General features: G+C 41.5%; 1 protein-coding gene across 9 annotated transcripts in view; it reads left to right on the top strand.

Annotated features, from left to right (window-relative positions):
- Nucleotides 1-2,028: 2,028 nt before the first annotated feature.
- The window catches only part of CCDC15 (coiled-coil domain containing 15), a 124,796-nt gene continuing 110,757 nt past the window's right edge, over nucleotides 2,029-16,067 (top strand). For 3 of the 9 annotated variants that reach the window (XM_075564137.1, XM_075564136.1, XM_075564132.1), the window contains exons 1-4: nucleotides 2,030-2,261; nucleotides 2,578-2,764; nucleotides 9,745-9,894; nucleotides 11,478-11,654. In XM_075564137.1, coding sequence (XP_075420252.1) covers nucleotides 2,260-2,261; nucleotides 2,578-2,764; nucleotides 9,745-9,894; nucleotides 11,478-11,654 — 516 coding nt within the window. In that variant the 5' untranslated portion in view covers nucleotides 2,030-2,259. Of the gene's footprint in view, nucleotides 2,336-2,577; nucleotides 2,765-9,744; nucleotides 9,895-11,477; nucleotides 11,655-16,067 lie in introns of those variants that run through there. The other 6 variants (XM_075564139.1, XM_075564135.1, XM_075564141.1 and 3 more) reach the window with 5 other exon arrangements.

The raw sequence follows: 16,067 nt of genomic DNA, 5'->3' as shown, positions 1-16,067 counted from the left end.
GTTATAAAGAAATGGGCAGACGAGCCATTGTGAGTAATTTTACTTTATCACAATAATGTAGTTAGTCAAGACAAATAAAATCATTTTGGCCAAATATAGGTTTGTTTTAAAGTCTGTTATCTTAGCCAAACTTCTTGAGCTTTGAAGAACAGAGACCCCAGTGAGGTTATCAATAAAGGAGAGGCATGTTTACTACAGACTTGGAACTGGCATTGGAAAACTCAGATACTTAGGCACCTCCTGGAACTAGTTTTCCTAGGTTTCTCTGATTGCTTTTTATTTGCCTGCTCCATTTACCTTACCTATCAACTCCCTCTATTTTTCTACTCTCAGGACTCTATATTTTATCAGCAATAGAAAACATAATGCAAAAATGCATTGTAAAGAAGTATATTGGAAAAAAAAAAGAAGTATATTGGCTCACATACAGAAAGTCTACAGGTGGGGAACCATGAGATTTGGTTAAATTCAAAGGCTCCACAGTGTCAAAAGGGAATAGAAAAAAAAAAAAACCACTTTAAAATGTGGCCAGATTAGGCCCTAGAGATGCTGATCTCTTTGATAAGGAAAACAATAGGGATAAGGAGTTTTTGGATTCCAAATACTAGGAGTTACATGAGTTAGCAACTGCCTGGGTCTCCAGTTCCTGGGTCCCAGCAACACTCAGGGTAATGGTTAGTTTTTTGTGCCAACTTGGCAAGGCTAGGGTACCTAGCTGTTTGGTCATACACTGTTCTAGTTGTTATGTAGTAGTTATATGCAGTTTTATCAGTCAGCCTTAAATAGAGCAGATTACCTTTCATAATATAGATGGCTTCAACCAATCAGTTGATATGTCTTGAGGAAAAATATGGGAGTTCCCCTTGGGTATATTCTACTTCAACTACAGACTTATTTGGGGTCATAGCTCCTCTTTATTCTTTCCTGTAAGAATCTTCAGCCTGTCACCTGACCTATGAATTCTGGACTTGCCACACCAGCCTATTTGAAAAAATGAGGAGCTAATCCAAGGGGTCACATAGAAAGCAAATGTTTTGAGGATGATGATGGCAACAAATGTACAAATGTGCTTGACACAACGGATGTATGTATGGATTGATAAGAGTTGTACGAGCTTCCAATAAAATTATTATTTTTAATTCCTTTCTCTGTCTCTTAGTCTGGCTCTGTTTTACTAGGGAACCCTGACTAAGAAAGATGGTGCTTTATTTGGGTCTCCAGGTAGTAGACCAGCTACTCCCCTCTGACCCTCCCCTCTCCCCCAGGCTGTTGGTGGTATGATGACTGATTCTGGGCTTAGTAGCTGAAGGCGTACTCCACTGTGGCACCAAGACTCCCTGGCAAGGAGGTACCCGGGTGCTAACTGGGTGTGAAGGGGAAAATAATGTCTTACAAGAAGAAATGAGAAAAAAAGGGGGTGGGGATGAAGTGTCCTAGGATTCCAGCAGGTCTAGGAGCAAAAGGTGGTCACTCGCATGAGGCTGTAGTGTTGAAATATATGTGAAAAATGGATCTGAAAACTTACGTTGTAAAAAGGATCAACGTGATTTAGTGTGGGCATAATTTGTTCCTCACAAGGACTCCCCCAACACGCTTGCCTGCCTTCCTCTTCCAACCCTTTCCAGTGCTTCCACCTGGGACCCTTAGCCCGTTCAGTTAGTCAGGTCTTCAATGCAAAGGATCTCGTTGGGCTGCAAGACTGACGGTTCAAATCCACCAGCCACACATTGGGCGAATGATGACGCTGCTGCTCCCGCACAGATTTAGTCTCGGAAAACATATAACGGGTCGCATCGACTCGGAGTCCATTCTGTAGCAGTGGGTTGATGTTTTCTGTTCCGGGCGCGGCTCAGAGATAAACCGGATCTCGCGCCAGCCGACCAACGCAGCCCAAGGTTGCGTCTCTCTAGCCGCGTTCCTAAGGGCTCGGCACTTCCTCTTTCGGCAGCGGGGATGACGGACTTCCGGCGCCTAGACCCCGCCCCTGACCCCGCTGGCCCCGGAGGTCAGATGGGGCCCGGAAGGGGCGGGCCCAGGCCACGCTGGGCGGGACATGGCGGCCGAGCGGGAAAGTGGCGGTTTACGTCGGGCGGTTTGCTTAGCGACGAGTCCGCGGCCGGCGGCGGTGCTGCGTCCAGTTGGTCTCTCAGCGGGAGCGGACGCTGCGCCTCAGAAGGCCCCGGCCTCCTGGCCGCGCGGCATTTCCTGCTCTAACCGGTTTCCGAGGATTTGAATCCAGGTTCCCGTTTTTCCCTCCGGATGTTAGTAGCGTTGCTCCTGAAACTTCCTACGTCGACGTGCCCACCACCGTGTGCATCTGCTCACTCGCAGTCCGGTGCATTTTTCTGTCTCGCCCCCATTCCTTCCAGGAGTCAGCCTTTCATTCCCTCTTTATGTCGTCCCGTTACGAGCGTTTTCATCTCTTTACAGCAGAACCCTTGCTCTCTGATTCTCTGGAGCCAGGCTTAGGCCCCTTCCAGCCCCCAAGCTTATTCCCCCTTTCTGGGCCGTGTGGTTCATGCTTTAGGTTTTGTTTTTTAAAGAGTGTGGGCTTAACTTTTCCTTTCTCCCAACTAGGAGTCAGATGCCAGTGGTGATGGCTCCCCTCAAGAAGCCTCGGCATACCCCAAGGCTGCCCCTGGCCTTAAACCCCCTGAAGAGTAAGGACGTTTTGACAGTGCTTGCTGAGAGGAACCAGACCGTAGTACCAGTGGGGGCGTGGGTGGAACCTGCCTCTACGGAGAGTTCGGAAATCCCCGCGTATGTGAGTGTTAGATTGTTGGAAATATGGTGTTGTTTACCCGCATATGTGAGTGTTGGTTGAAATATGTTTTCCCTGTGTTGCCGTTTCCTTTCTATTAGCTTTCTCTAATGTCTGATGCTTGGATAAGCTGGGGATATGGGTTGTAGGTTGCCTTAAATAAGCTCTTGCAGCAGGATTATAGAAGAGACATGTATTTGCCAAAACTCGTTGCAGTTTATTTGGCATAGCCCAGAATTTATTACTCATTTATTTACCATGGTGTAAGACAGGACAGGTTTTAAGCACTTGGTTACTAAGCAAACGAGTGGAGGTTTGACTTCACCGTTGAACACCTCAGAAGACAGGGCTGGCAATCTGCTTCCAGAAGGTTAGATCCTTAACTCCGGAGCAGTTTTATTCTGGGCACATGAAGTTCTGATGTCACCCAACAGCATAAATACATATATGTATAATTCTTGGGCAGTGAAAACACTAAATGTACCCGGCTGCTAATCAAAAGGCTGGCGATGTCTTGGGAGAAAGGTCTGATGATCTACTTCTGAAAAACCAGCCATCGATACCCCTGTGGAGCACAGTTCTGTGGGATACATGAGGCTGCCATGAATTGGGGTCCACTCAATAACAGTGGGAAATGTATATGGTTAAATGCTAAGCATATGATACCTACTCAAAGAAGAAAGATATGACTTTGAATTAATGTGACCAAAGAAGTTTTTTAAGAATTTGCCAACAAATGATCCTTGAACTAAAAAAAAAAAGAATTTGGGTTATCAGACCCCTTCCCTGGGGGACGGACAACAGAAAAGTAGGTGAAGGGAGACATCGGTCAGTATAACACATGACAAAATAATAATAATTTATAAATTATCAAGGGTGAGGGAGGGACAGGGGTTAGGGAGGGGGGAATGAGGAGCTGATACCAAGGGCTCAAGTAGAAAGAAAATGTTTTGGAAATGATGATGACAACAAATGTACAAATGTGCTTGACACAATCGATGGATGTATGGATTGTGATAAGTGTTGTATGAGCCCCCAATAAAATGATTAAAAAAAAAAGAATTTATGGGATCGCTGAAGACAAATGGGTGCATAAGCAGGTGTGGTGAGGAAGGCTGATGGTGCCCGGCTGTCAAAAGAGATAGTGTCTGGGGTCTTGAAGGCTTGAGGGTGAACAGGCAGCCATGTAGTTTGGAAGCAGAGAAGCCCACATGGAGGAAGCGCACCGGCCGGTGCGATCGCGAGGTACCAAGGGACCAGGTATAGGGCATCATGCAAAAAAAAAAAAAAGATATAAGTGTGTGTATGTATGTGTATATGTGTGTATATGTATATATATATGTATATATATGTATATATATACCATATTAAATGAAGGGGGAAGTGCAGAGTGGAGATCCAAGGCCCAAGTGTCGGCCAATGGAGATCCCCTCATAGAGGGGTTTAGGAGAGGAGATGGGTTGATTAGGGTGCGAGGTGGTGCCAGTGAGGAGCACAGTTTTCCCCCGGATCATGGATGCTTCCTCCCCCCAACTGCCATGGTCCGAATTTTGCCTTGCGGGGCTGGATAGGGCGGAGGCTGTACACTGGTGCATGTGGGGGCTGGAGGTACAGGGAGTCCAGGGTGGATGATACCTTCAGGACCAGGGGTGTGAGGGGTGATGCTGGGAGAGTGGAGGGTGAGTGGGTTGGAAAGGGGGAACTGATTGCAGGGATCCACGTGTGGCCTCTTCCCTGGGAGAGGGACATCGGAGAGGGGGGGGAGGGGAGACTCCGGATAGGGCAAGATGTGACAAAGTGTCGATGTGTGGATTGCCAAGGGCACATGAGGGAGGGGGGAAAGGGGAGGGAGGGGAAAGAAAAAAGAAAAAAAGGAGGACCTGATGCAAGGGGCTTAAGTGGAGAGCAAATGCTTTGAGAATGATTGGGGCAGGGAATGTGTGGATATGCTTTATACAGTTGATGTATGTTTATGTATGGATTGGGATGGGAGTTGTGTGAGTCCCTGATAGAATGTAAAAAAAGAAAAGAGGAGAAAAAAATGATTGGGGCAGAGACTGTACAGATGTGCTTTATACAATTGATGTATGTATATGTATGAACTGTGATGGGAATTGTATGAGCCCCAATAAATTGTTAAAAAAAATAAAGAGAAATCTGAGAAGAGTTAGGTGGACTTGAAAAAAAAAATAATTTGGGTTATCAGGGTAGAGGAGGTGATGTTTCAATTAAGGAGAATGGGGATAGCAGCAAAGGAGCCGTGGTAGTTCTGGCAAGCATAGGCCTGCAACTCTAAAGTTGGTGGAGAGCCACTGACCTCTTCTGGAGTTCGGTGAGGTTGTCTGTTCCCATAAAGGTTTCTAGCCTGGGAAACCCTAGATAGGATTGCTATGAGTTGGAATCAACTTGAAGGCAGTGGGATATTTGTTTGGTGGTAGTAGAAAATAAGCAGCTTGGGTTCAGAATAGTATGAGCAGAAGAAATTGATAGGAGTGGAAGGGCTAGTATGGAGATAGTGGTTGCTGGGTGGAAAATTAAAGTGGTAGAGAATCATAGGGACATTTTGAGAAGTGATTCATTCTTCATATTATTGGGTCAGTTACATTGATTTTACAGTGTTTTGAGTAGATAAATTACCTCAATGTTTTTTAAAGTTAGGGTGAGGTTGGATGGGGGAGGGCAATCCACTTGTCACTTGTTGGCATGGTTACTTTAGTGGTAAGGAATGGAAAGGAAAAGCTTTCTAGTTTGTTCTGGCTATCTATTTCTATGTTACAAACTACCCTAGGACTTTGACATCAAGCAAATATTATTATGTGTCAGATACTGAGACATGTGTCCCAGAAGCGCTTGCTATCTGGTAACTCAGATGGGTAACTCAAGTAGTTAGAGATTAGGACAGTTCAGATGGCTGCTGGTTGGCATGTTCCGCCAGGTTCACAAGAGAAACAGAGCTAGTGACTCTCATCTATGCATAAGAAAGAGCTCTCTTCCTCTAGTCCACAAGCCCCTCTTCAGACTAATGCAGAGTGCAGGAAAATCACAGGCCTTTGGGGGGCAAAGTTATGTGAATCCAAGGTCAATGGAAACATGACAGAGTTCTGACCGCTCTCAGGGTCAGTGGCAGAGAAAGGGGAGGTTCCCAGGGCCCTCCTTATAGAAGGGCCCAGCTCCAAGGAAACAGCATCAGGCTGTAACCTGAGTGACAGGTATGACTACCACAGTTGGATTCTTGGGTTCTTTACGTGGCATCTGCTGGGTTGTAATAGGCACGATACTTTCTCACATATATAGCACCTGCGCTAGGATGACTAAAATGACTGGGGACTGGCTGGACATCTTGTTCCACATGATTCACTCTGCATAGCTTGTTCAGGGTTCCTCACAGCATGATAGTCTCAAGGTAGTCTGAATTCTTATATGTGGCTGTCTTCACCCAGAGTGAACATTCCCAGAGACCTAAGCAGAAGTTGTGTTATGACTACCTTGGAAAATCATGCAGCCGCTTCTGCCTCATTGGATTGTATATAGTAGATCTAGTTTGAGAGGACATGGAAAGGCTTTGTTTGGTGACTGTGGAGTTTAATTACTAAAGCACTGAAGCACTAATTCCGTTATGAATTTTTCAAAATGTATGCTTTAGTTGTTTTGAAAAACACGGCATTTATATTGCCCTCTTGGGTAGCCCATAGGGTATAAAAAGACTATGAAAAGTTAATTGTATAACTCAAGCAATGTTTACTTTTTGTATTAGAGTTTAAATTATGTCGTTTGTTTTGTGGAGCACTGAAGTCTTCGGTGAGAACCCTAACCCCAGTTTGAATTTTGATATAAGTTCAAACTGCATTTGAATTCGTTCCGACCATTAACCAGCAATATGGCAGTTTGACCCTTAGGAAGAATGTGTTTGAAAGTTGTGGTTCAGTGAATTACTTGATGTGGTTCTTTTTAGCCATAATCTTTGTAATTCTTAAGAGTAAGAATTACTTAAGAGTAAGTAACTACTGGGTAAGACTAGCAAATAGGAGCTGTTTATAATCCATTAAGGGTATTGAATCGCTTGCTGCTAATAAAGATATGATGTATAGAACCATGTGGGGATTGGTTGGTTTTGCCATCCTACTAGGTTTAAAATAAGCCATTTCCGAATTAGAAACATTCTTGCTACCATCAAGATAGAAGAGCCAAGAGCGGAGCATCACTTCAAGATCCTGGTGCTGACTCTCCTCAAACCAGGAGACAAAGAATTGTGACACTGGAAATAGTAGGAAAGAAACCAGGAGATTAGCAGGAAATGGCATGGTGGGCTTCCCTGCTCCATAGGATGGGGCTTTGATCCAAATTTTACTGTCAGAGTTGAGTGCCTCTGGGCATTTATTAGCAAAACTAAAAGAATTTTTTACCACTTCCTCAAGCAGGGCAGACGAAGATTTGGAATGATTGAGAGGCTGAGGACCAAGAGAGGGCTTTAGACAGGGCTGAGAAGAGGCTGTCATAAGTGACTATCTGTGTCCTGAGTATTTCTGATCTTGAATTGGACTTTCCTAATAAATCCCATTACCCTGAGTATTATCTTTGAGTCCTATGTAGCTATTGCTGTGTGCTGTCTGAGAAACAGAAAAATCAAAATATTTTCTGCCCTCAAAGACTTAATAATCAGTGTAAGAGTCAAGAAGTACAGTACTCAATTAACTTTAGTGAAAATAGGTGCCATATTTTATGAGAACTTAGAGGAAGAAAGAATTGTGGAAGTATCTGGGAGATAATTAGATAGTTTTAAAGAATGAGTACCGTATATACTCGAATATAAGCCGACAGAGTATAAGCCGAGATACCTAATTATTACCTGGGAAACCAGAAAAACTGATTGATTTGTGTATAAGCCTAGGGTGGAAAATACAGAAGCTATTGGTGAGTTTCAATAATCAAAACAAATGAAAATAAAATTACTAAAAATTGAGTCATCAGTGGGGTAATGTATTTAAATATTTGTTTTAAATAAAAAACATAAATAAAAGGACAAGTCATTTAACATTAGTAAGCCAGCACAGTAAGTGGAAAATAGGTTCAACAAAAACAATAAGGTATCAACAATGTTACCTTAAGAGTACTATTCCCTGAGCTCAATCAGCAACCTAGTTAAAATGTAAAGAGTTAAAATCCTTCAAAACTGGATTCCTCATCATCATCCGTATCCCAACGCAGAGCTTCAGCTGGTGTGAGGCCATCATAGACGATGTCCTCACTGAGATCGCCGTCATCACCATCACTGCTGTCATTTTCATACAAAGCATAGTCTTCACTGCCATCCATAGCATTACTAATACTACATTTCTGGAAGGCACGTCACACCATGTCTTCTGGAATGTCTTCCCATGCATCTCGAACCCACTTTGCTATTAACTCTGTGTCAGGCTTCATGAGATTTCCACTGGCCCGTGTATTAGCCGAACCCCAGTTTTTCAGCACAGTTTTTGTGCTGAAAAACTCAGCTTATACATGAGTATATATGATAGGTCTTTTCTAAATAAAGATGAGAAGAAAGGCATGCTAAGTTAAAGGTGAAAAATATTCTCAATATGAGAAAATTTTACAACAGGGCAGATTTGGAGGAATCTGGTGTATCTCGACTATTCTAACTTTTGAAAATGTGTAACATAATATTGGTTCAGTAAGAATAGTTTATTAAGGGTTAATGAAGCTGTTCTTATTTTAATAAAGATATGAGTACTTATGAAATTCCGTTTTAGTTTGTGATTTAGTTTACATTCTTTATAATCACTAGTTACATCTACATCATCATTTTTGAATGTCTGTGATTTCCTTACTCTTATCAGAATTTCAGGTTGTAGGACTGAATTATGTTTTTAAGACTGGTGCATTTACAACAGAGTCCTAGTAGGCAAAATTGCAGACACTTATGCTTTTAATATTTTTTTAATGTGTATAAGAAAGAGCTTTATAAGACCAATTGAATATTGAGAAAACACCCCAGCCAGTCCAGATCAAACGCATAAGTCCACTCTTAGCCCATATGTCTGATACTAATCAAGTCCAATATTAGCCCATATGTCCGATACTAATCTATAAATTCTTCTTCATACTCATGAAACAAGTGCAATGATGCCAAATGCAGGAAGATCACAGGCCAATGGGTGGAAAGTTTTGTAGATCCTGTGGCGGTGTAAGCATCTCATCAGTGGAAAGGGTCTCTTTGTGGCTCCTCCAGCTCCAGGGCACTAGCATAACACCATGTGTCCTCTCAGAAGAAATGTTTCCCAGGGAGAGAGCATGTGTCCAGCCCCCAGCGAGCTATTTATCTCCTTAGTGCCTCCAAATGAGGCTTTCAACCTGCAACCTGATAGACAGGCTAAACTCCACCCCTTCACTCTTTTTTTGTCCTCAAAGTGACATGTATTTTCTTTTTTTAAAATCATTTTATTGGAGGCTCATACAACCCTTATCACAATCCAGCCATACATCCATTTGTCAAGCACATTTGTGCATTTGTTGCCCTCATCATTCTCAAAACATTTGCTTTCTACTTAAGCCCTTGGTATTAGCTCCTCATTTTTCCCTTTTCTCCCTGTTCCCCCTCCCTCATTAACCCTTGATACTTTAGAAATTATTACCATTTTGTCATACCTTACACTGTCTGATGGCTCCCTTCACCCACATCCCTGTTGTCCATCCCCCAGGGAGGAGGTTAGATGTAGATCCTTGTAATCGGTTCCCCCTTTCTACATCACCTTCCCTCCACCCTCTGGTATCGCCACTATCAGCACTGGTCCTGAAGGGATCATCTGTTCTGTTTCCAGTTCCTATCTGCACCAGTGTACATCCTCTGTACTAGCCGGATTTTAAGGCAGAATTGGGATCATGATAATGGGGGGAGGAAGCATTTAAGAACTAGAGGAAAGTTGTATGTTTCATGGTTGCTTTCGTGCACCCTGACTGGCTCGTCTTCTCCCTATCTTTTAAAGACTTCAGCATGTGTGATTGAAGAAGCACTAAAGGAACAGCTAAGAAAAAAGCAAGAAACTTTGAAGCATTTCCAGAAGCAAGTCAAACACCGAGTAAATCAACAAGTTAGGCTGAGGAAAAAGCAGCAGCTTCAGCGGTCTCATGAAGCAGTAAGTTGAGAAGTGTGCCGAAGGAAAAACTGAGTGGAGTGTGTGTGTGTTTGAACTGGCAGTGACCAAATGCTTTTTTCCCAATGCTGTATAACATTTGACTCACTAGTGAGAACAGTAGTTTTTATGGAAAACATTCTTGTCTTATACCTGTGTTGAAGGAGTCCTGGTGACGGGTGTAATGGTTACGCAATGGGCTGTGATCCACAAGGTTAGCCTTTGGAACCACCAGCCACTCCGGGACTTTCTACTCCTGTTACCAATTACAGTCTCGGAAACTCACTGCGGCAGTTCTACCCTGCCCTATAGGGTCACTACGAGTTGGCATCGACTCAAGGGCAGTGAGTTTTGTTTTTTTTTTCATACTTAGGTTGCTCTGATTTACTTTTTTGGTTTCACCAAGTAATTACAAAGCCTGTTTTGAGTTTCAGATTCAGGCTTGAGTTTGAATTCTAGTTTTACTATTTACTAGCTAGCGACTCTAATTACTGAACTTTAAGGACTGTAAGTTTTTCATCTGTAAAATGGAATTACAGTATTGTCTCAGAATTATTGTAAGACTTAGTTGAGATATATAAATTATAAGTATATAATGTCAAAATCCAAACTCACCACCATCAAGTCCATACTTCTCATAGTGACCCTATAGAACAGAGTAGATCTGCCCCTGTGGCTTTTCCAGGCTATACACTAAATCTTCATGGGAGCAGAAAGCTTCATCTTTTTCCTGTGGAGCCAGCTGGTGGGTTTAAATGGCCAGCCCTGTAGTTAGACCAGTGCATAGCCCACTATGCTGCCGGAGCTCCTAGCATATAAAAAATGAAAGCATTCACTGCCATTGAGTTGATACTGACTCATAGTGACCCTCTAGGACAGGGCTGACTGCCTCTTTGAGCTCCTAAGGCTATCACTTTATAGGAATGAAAAGTCCAATCTTTCTTCTGTGGAACTTCTGGTGGTTTCCAACTGCTGACCTTGTGCTTCACAGCCCAATGCATAACCACTATACCATTAAGACTCCATAAATATATACAGTAGGTACATGGTAAATGTAACTTTCTTTACCAGCTAAAGTCCCCCCTTCCAAAACCAAGCAAGATGTTGTGGAGTTGATTCTTATATTGCGACCCTAAAGGACAGTAAAACTGCCATATGGAGCCCTGGTGGAGTAGTGGTTGTGCATTTGCCTTTAGTCCGCAAGGTCGACAGTAAAAACCCAAAAGCAACTCCTTGGGAGAAAGACTAGGCGTTCTGTTCCTGTAAGTAGTTATCGCCTCGGGTGCCTACAGGTCGCTAGGAGTCAGCATGGACTTAAAGGCAATGAGAGTAGTATAATGTTGATAGAAACGGACGGCCACAGTCTTTTTCCTGTGAAGTTGTTGGTGGGTAGTGGGTTTGAAACACCAACCTTATAGTTTGTAGCCGAGCATGTAGTCACTATGGCACTGACTGAAAGCCCCCGCATTTACCATTTGAAAATTTTCCCCATTTAAAAATGACTGTTTGGAGGCAGTATTTGATGATTTGTAATTGTAGTCGACTTTGAGGAGAATCTCACTGTTCCCCTTCCTTCCTGTGTGTAGGCAGAAAAAGAAGGCTTGATTGCTATGCAGTCTTCAGATCCTGCACACTTAACTCCTAAAAGGAGAACAAGTGTTTTTTCAAACCACTTGAATACTGCTATTGGAAGTTCTTGTTTATACCTTTTCCCAGAAGATGAAAAGAATCATAATGAATTATTCCAGCAGCAAGCCCAGGCTGTAAGTAGATGCTCATTTTATTTTTATGATTTTTTTATTACCTAACCTAAAAGTATGGCATATTTTGGAGATTAATTTGGGGTTAGGAGACATGACAGTCAACTTTTCTTCTTTTGGAAAGTGATGAATAGAATTGTGAGATGATGCTTGATTTTCACATCTATTTATTTATTTTTGGTAAGATACTTTACAATTTTCTAAAGAAAGATACTAAAGTTCAAAGTTTACTGGAAAGAACTGTAAGTCAAAGAACATGCATTGTTCCTATGATAGGCATGACTCGACTCACTGCCGTCAAGTTGATTTTAATTTATGGCGACCATATAGAACAAGGTAGAATTGCCCTTGTGGTCTCCAAGACTATAACTCTTTCTGGGAGTAGATCGCCTCCTCAATCTCCCACTGGTGGTTTTGAACTACTGACCTTAAGCCAAACTATGCCACCAGGGCTCCTCAAAGATATTTCATGTTTAATTCCAGCCTACCACAATAAAGCAAATATCACAGTAAAGTAAATGAATTTTTTCCAGTGCATATAAAATTTGTGTGTGCTATAGTTAGCTACTTAATATCATCTGTTAAGTATGCAATAGCATTATGAAAAAGTTTGAAATATTATAAGAAGTGCCAAAATCTGATCCATACTTTTGGGAAAATGGTGCCAGTAGATGCAGGGTTGTTTGAAGTCTACCACAAACCTTTAATTGGTTAAATCTTAGTATCTGTAAGATGCAGCAAAGTGAAGCGCAATGAAACCAGGTATACCTGTCTACTGAAATGATCTACCCTTACAGCTGTATAGCTATGTAACTTATGAGTACGTTACAGCCAGTGTTTAACATCTGGTTTGAGAAATGATTGATAACCTCTCTTATAAAGAGGTTGAATACTTATAAGGGTGTTTTAAAAATGTAGAAAGATTCCATGATCTTTTAATTTTATATGGAGCATTTAATTCATTGTTAATTTTGTTTTTAATCTTAATTTTGTCATTTCATTTGATTGCCACTCTTACTCCCTCTATAGTCATAGGTCAGTTAATAATATAGTAAACTCTCAATTATCATTCCCAGAGTTTTTTTTAACAAGGTAACATTTATTTAGTGGCTTATCTCATAGACCTAAGGTAGGATACTGGACCTCACCCCATAGGAGATGATTATGAGTTTCTGTTCAAGGTGATGGAAAAGTTGGAAAACTGGGTATTGGCTGCATACCTAATACAATTGATAATCCTAAATTTAGCATGCGAAGAATATTGAAATGACAAATGTTTGTCGCAAACATGTTTACCACAGTAATAATAATAAACCCCAAACCACTGTACTAAACCAGGTCCTTTTACATCACCTCATACCTGTAAATCACTGACATTACCTAGAAAACCCCTTCCTTAATGCACGTGAACTCTTTTCTGGTTGGTGTCTTGTTCTTAATACTGCTTTGAGAATTGTCCATCTGATTCTAAAATGTTTTGCTGGGGATAGTGAGAGGAAGTGGGAAAATGATGGCTAGATGAAAATAAAAGATGTATATGCCTAACATGCATGAGCATCAAGATAAGCAAATCCATTTGTGTTAATAGTATAAAATTGAAAGCATTAGAAACACATTATCATGTGGACATGATGTAAAACAATTTTTCTTTGTCAAACTGAATTTTCTGTTACTCAGTTTGTAATAATATTTTTTTAATTTGTTTTTTAAGATTACAAAAATTTTAGCAAATTTTTTTTGAGCCCCCAGATATGTATAAGGTGCCAGGGATAGAACACTGTCTAAGGTAGAGAAATAGTTCTCGTAGATCTATCTATAAACCCAATTTAAGTAAGATTTGACTTTATATAATTCATGAATAGACCTTAACTAGCAGCACATACTTGGATACATCCTATTTGTTAAGCTTTGTAAAATGTGAAATAACTCCTGGAATTTGTATTTCTAAGTAGGACTATGAAGCTAATAGGCCCTCACAACCCCCCACCCCCCATCTATTAGATATTTTTAATGTAAAGACATTTTCTCTATTTGTAAAAACTGTTCTATGGCAATTGAGGAAATTTTAAATAGTAAGGATAGAGTTGGAGAGAATTCCTAAAGGATGTGGAATTGAGGTGTATGTTTTGAATTGGTAAGCTTTGGATATGCAAGAGGAAATAGAACTCCAGAAATAGGAATGGTTAAAGGTCTGCAGTCTACAGGGAGTTTAGTATATTTGGGAATAAGTACTGATGGATGGGACTTTTATAATTGGTGAGATTATAGGGAAGAATAACAAAAGGAGATTGGTAAATCAGTTTGAGAAAAAAGTTTTTAGAAAATATTTAAAAGTTTAAATTGTGTTCTTTTCTATTGCAAAAAAAATTGTTGTAAAACACAGCATTTGCCAAGTTAAAGTTTTTCATGTGTACAATTTAGTTACATCAGAAACTTTAGTCATCTTGTGCAACCATCACCAATATCCATTGCCAAATTTTCTACTATTGTAAGTAGAACTTCCCAAACCAAAAACAGACCACTGCTGTTGAGTCAATTCTTTTTTATAGCAACTCTGTAGAGCAGAGTAGAACCGGCCCATGGGGTTTCTAAGTCTGTAAATCTATACAGGAAAAGTCTCATCTTTCCCCTGTGGAGCAGTTAGTGGGTTTGAATCAGCAGGCTTGCAGTTAGAAACTCAAATGTCTAATCCAGTACACCGGCAGGGCTTCTTAAACAGAAACTCAGTACTTCCTCAACAGTGAGCCCTCTTTCCCTCTCCCTCCCACTCCAGTACTCACTAAGACACTTTCTATGCATTATTCTTTTCTTGAAAGAAGATGAACTACTAAAGAATGTTTGGTGACTTAACTGTTTGGGATCTGTAAACTTTATGATGGGACTCCATGAAAATGGTTACTTTTTTGCTGTTGAAGTTTTGTAAGTTCAATAGTTTCTGTTGAAGGTTTTAGCCACTAGATGTCACTGAACATAAACAATGATACATTATTGAGATCTGGTTGAGCAAATAATGAACATAATTGAAAAGGAATCATTTTATTGGGGGCTCTTATCAAAATCCATACATCCATCCATTGTGTCAAGCACATTTGTACATACGTTGCCATCATTTTCAAAATATCTTCTTTCTACTTGAGCCCTTTTCATGTCTTGCACCGACTGATGTCTCCCTTCACCCACTTTTCTGTTGTCTATTCCTTGGGCTGGGGGGTTATATGTTGATCATTGTGATCAGTTTCCCCTTTCTCTCTCCATCTACTCTCTACCCTCCTGGTATTGCTACTTTCATTATTGGCCTTTAGGGCTTTATCTGTCCTGGATTCCCTGTGTTGTGAACTCTTTTTTAACAATTAGGGGCTAATACAACTCTTATCACAGTCCATACATATACATACATCAATTGTATAAAGCACATCTGTACATTCTTTGCCCTAATCATTTTCTTTTTTTTCTCTTTTCTTTTTTTACATTTTATTAGGGACTCATACAACTCTTATCACAATCCATACATATACATACATCAATTGTATAAAGCACATCCATACATTCCCTGCCCCAATCAATCTCAAAGCATTTGCTCTCCACTTAAGCACTTTGCATCAGGTCCTCTTTTTTTCCCCCCTCCCTCCCCGCTCCCCCTTCCCTCATGTGCCCTTGGTAATTTATACATCGTTATTTTGTCATATCTTGCCCTATCCGGAGTCTCCCTTCCCCCCCTTCTCTGCCGTCCCTCTCCCAGGGAAGAGGTCACATGTGGATTCTTGTAATCAGTTTCCCCCTTTCCAACCCACTCACCCTACACTCTCCCAGCATCGCCCCTCACATCCTTGGTCCTGAAGGTATCATCCACCCTGGATTCCCTGTGCTTCCAGCCCTCATATGTACCAGTGTACAGCCTCTGCCCTATCCAGCCCTGCAAGGTAGAATTCGGATCATGGTAGTTGGGGGGAGGAAGCATCCAGGATCTGGGGGAAAGCTGTGTTCTTCATCGGTACTACCTCGCACCCTAATTAACCCATCTCCTCTCCTAAACCCCTCTATGAGGGGATCTCCATTGGCCGACACTTGGGCCTTGGGTCTCCACTCTTATCTGTACCAGTGTACATGCTCTGGTCTAGCCAGATTTGTAAGGTAGAATTGGGGTCATGATAGTGGCGGAGTTGTGGGGTGGGGCAGCAGAGTATTAAAGAACTAGAGAAAAGTTATGTTTCATCGGTGCTATTTTGCATCCTGAATGACTCACCTCTTCCTTGTGACCCTTCTGTGAGGGATGTCCACTTGTCTACAGATGGGCTTTGGGTCTCCACTCCACTCTCCCCCTCATTCACATTGATATGATTTTTTTGTTCTGGGTCTTTGATGCCTGATACGTGATCCCACTGACACCTCATGATCACACAGGCTGGTGTGCTTCTT

Source organism: Tenrec ecaudatus, chromosome 12 (genome assembly GCF_050624435.1).
Source record: "Tenrec ecaudatus isolate mTenEca1 chromosome 12, mTenEca1.hap1, whole genome shotgun sequence".
In the NCBI taxonomy this organism is placed as follows: Eukaryota; Metazoa; Chordata; class Mammalia; order Afrosoricida; family Tenrecidae; genus Tenrec; species Tenrec ecaudatus.
Note: the sequence above shows the minus strand (reverse complement) of the source record. Positions and strands in the feature narration are given on the sequence as shown.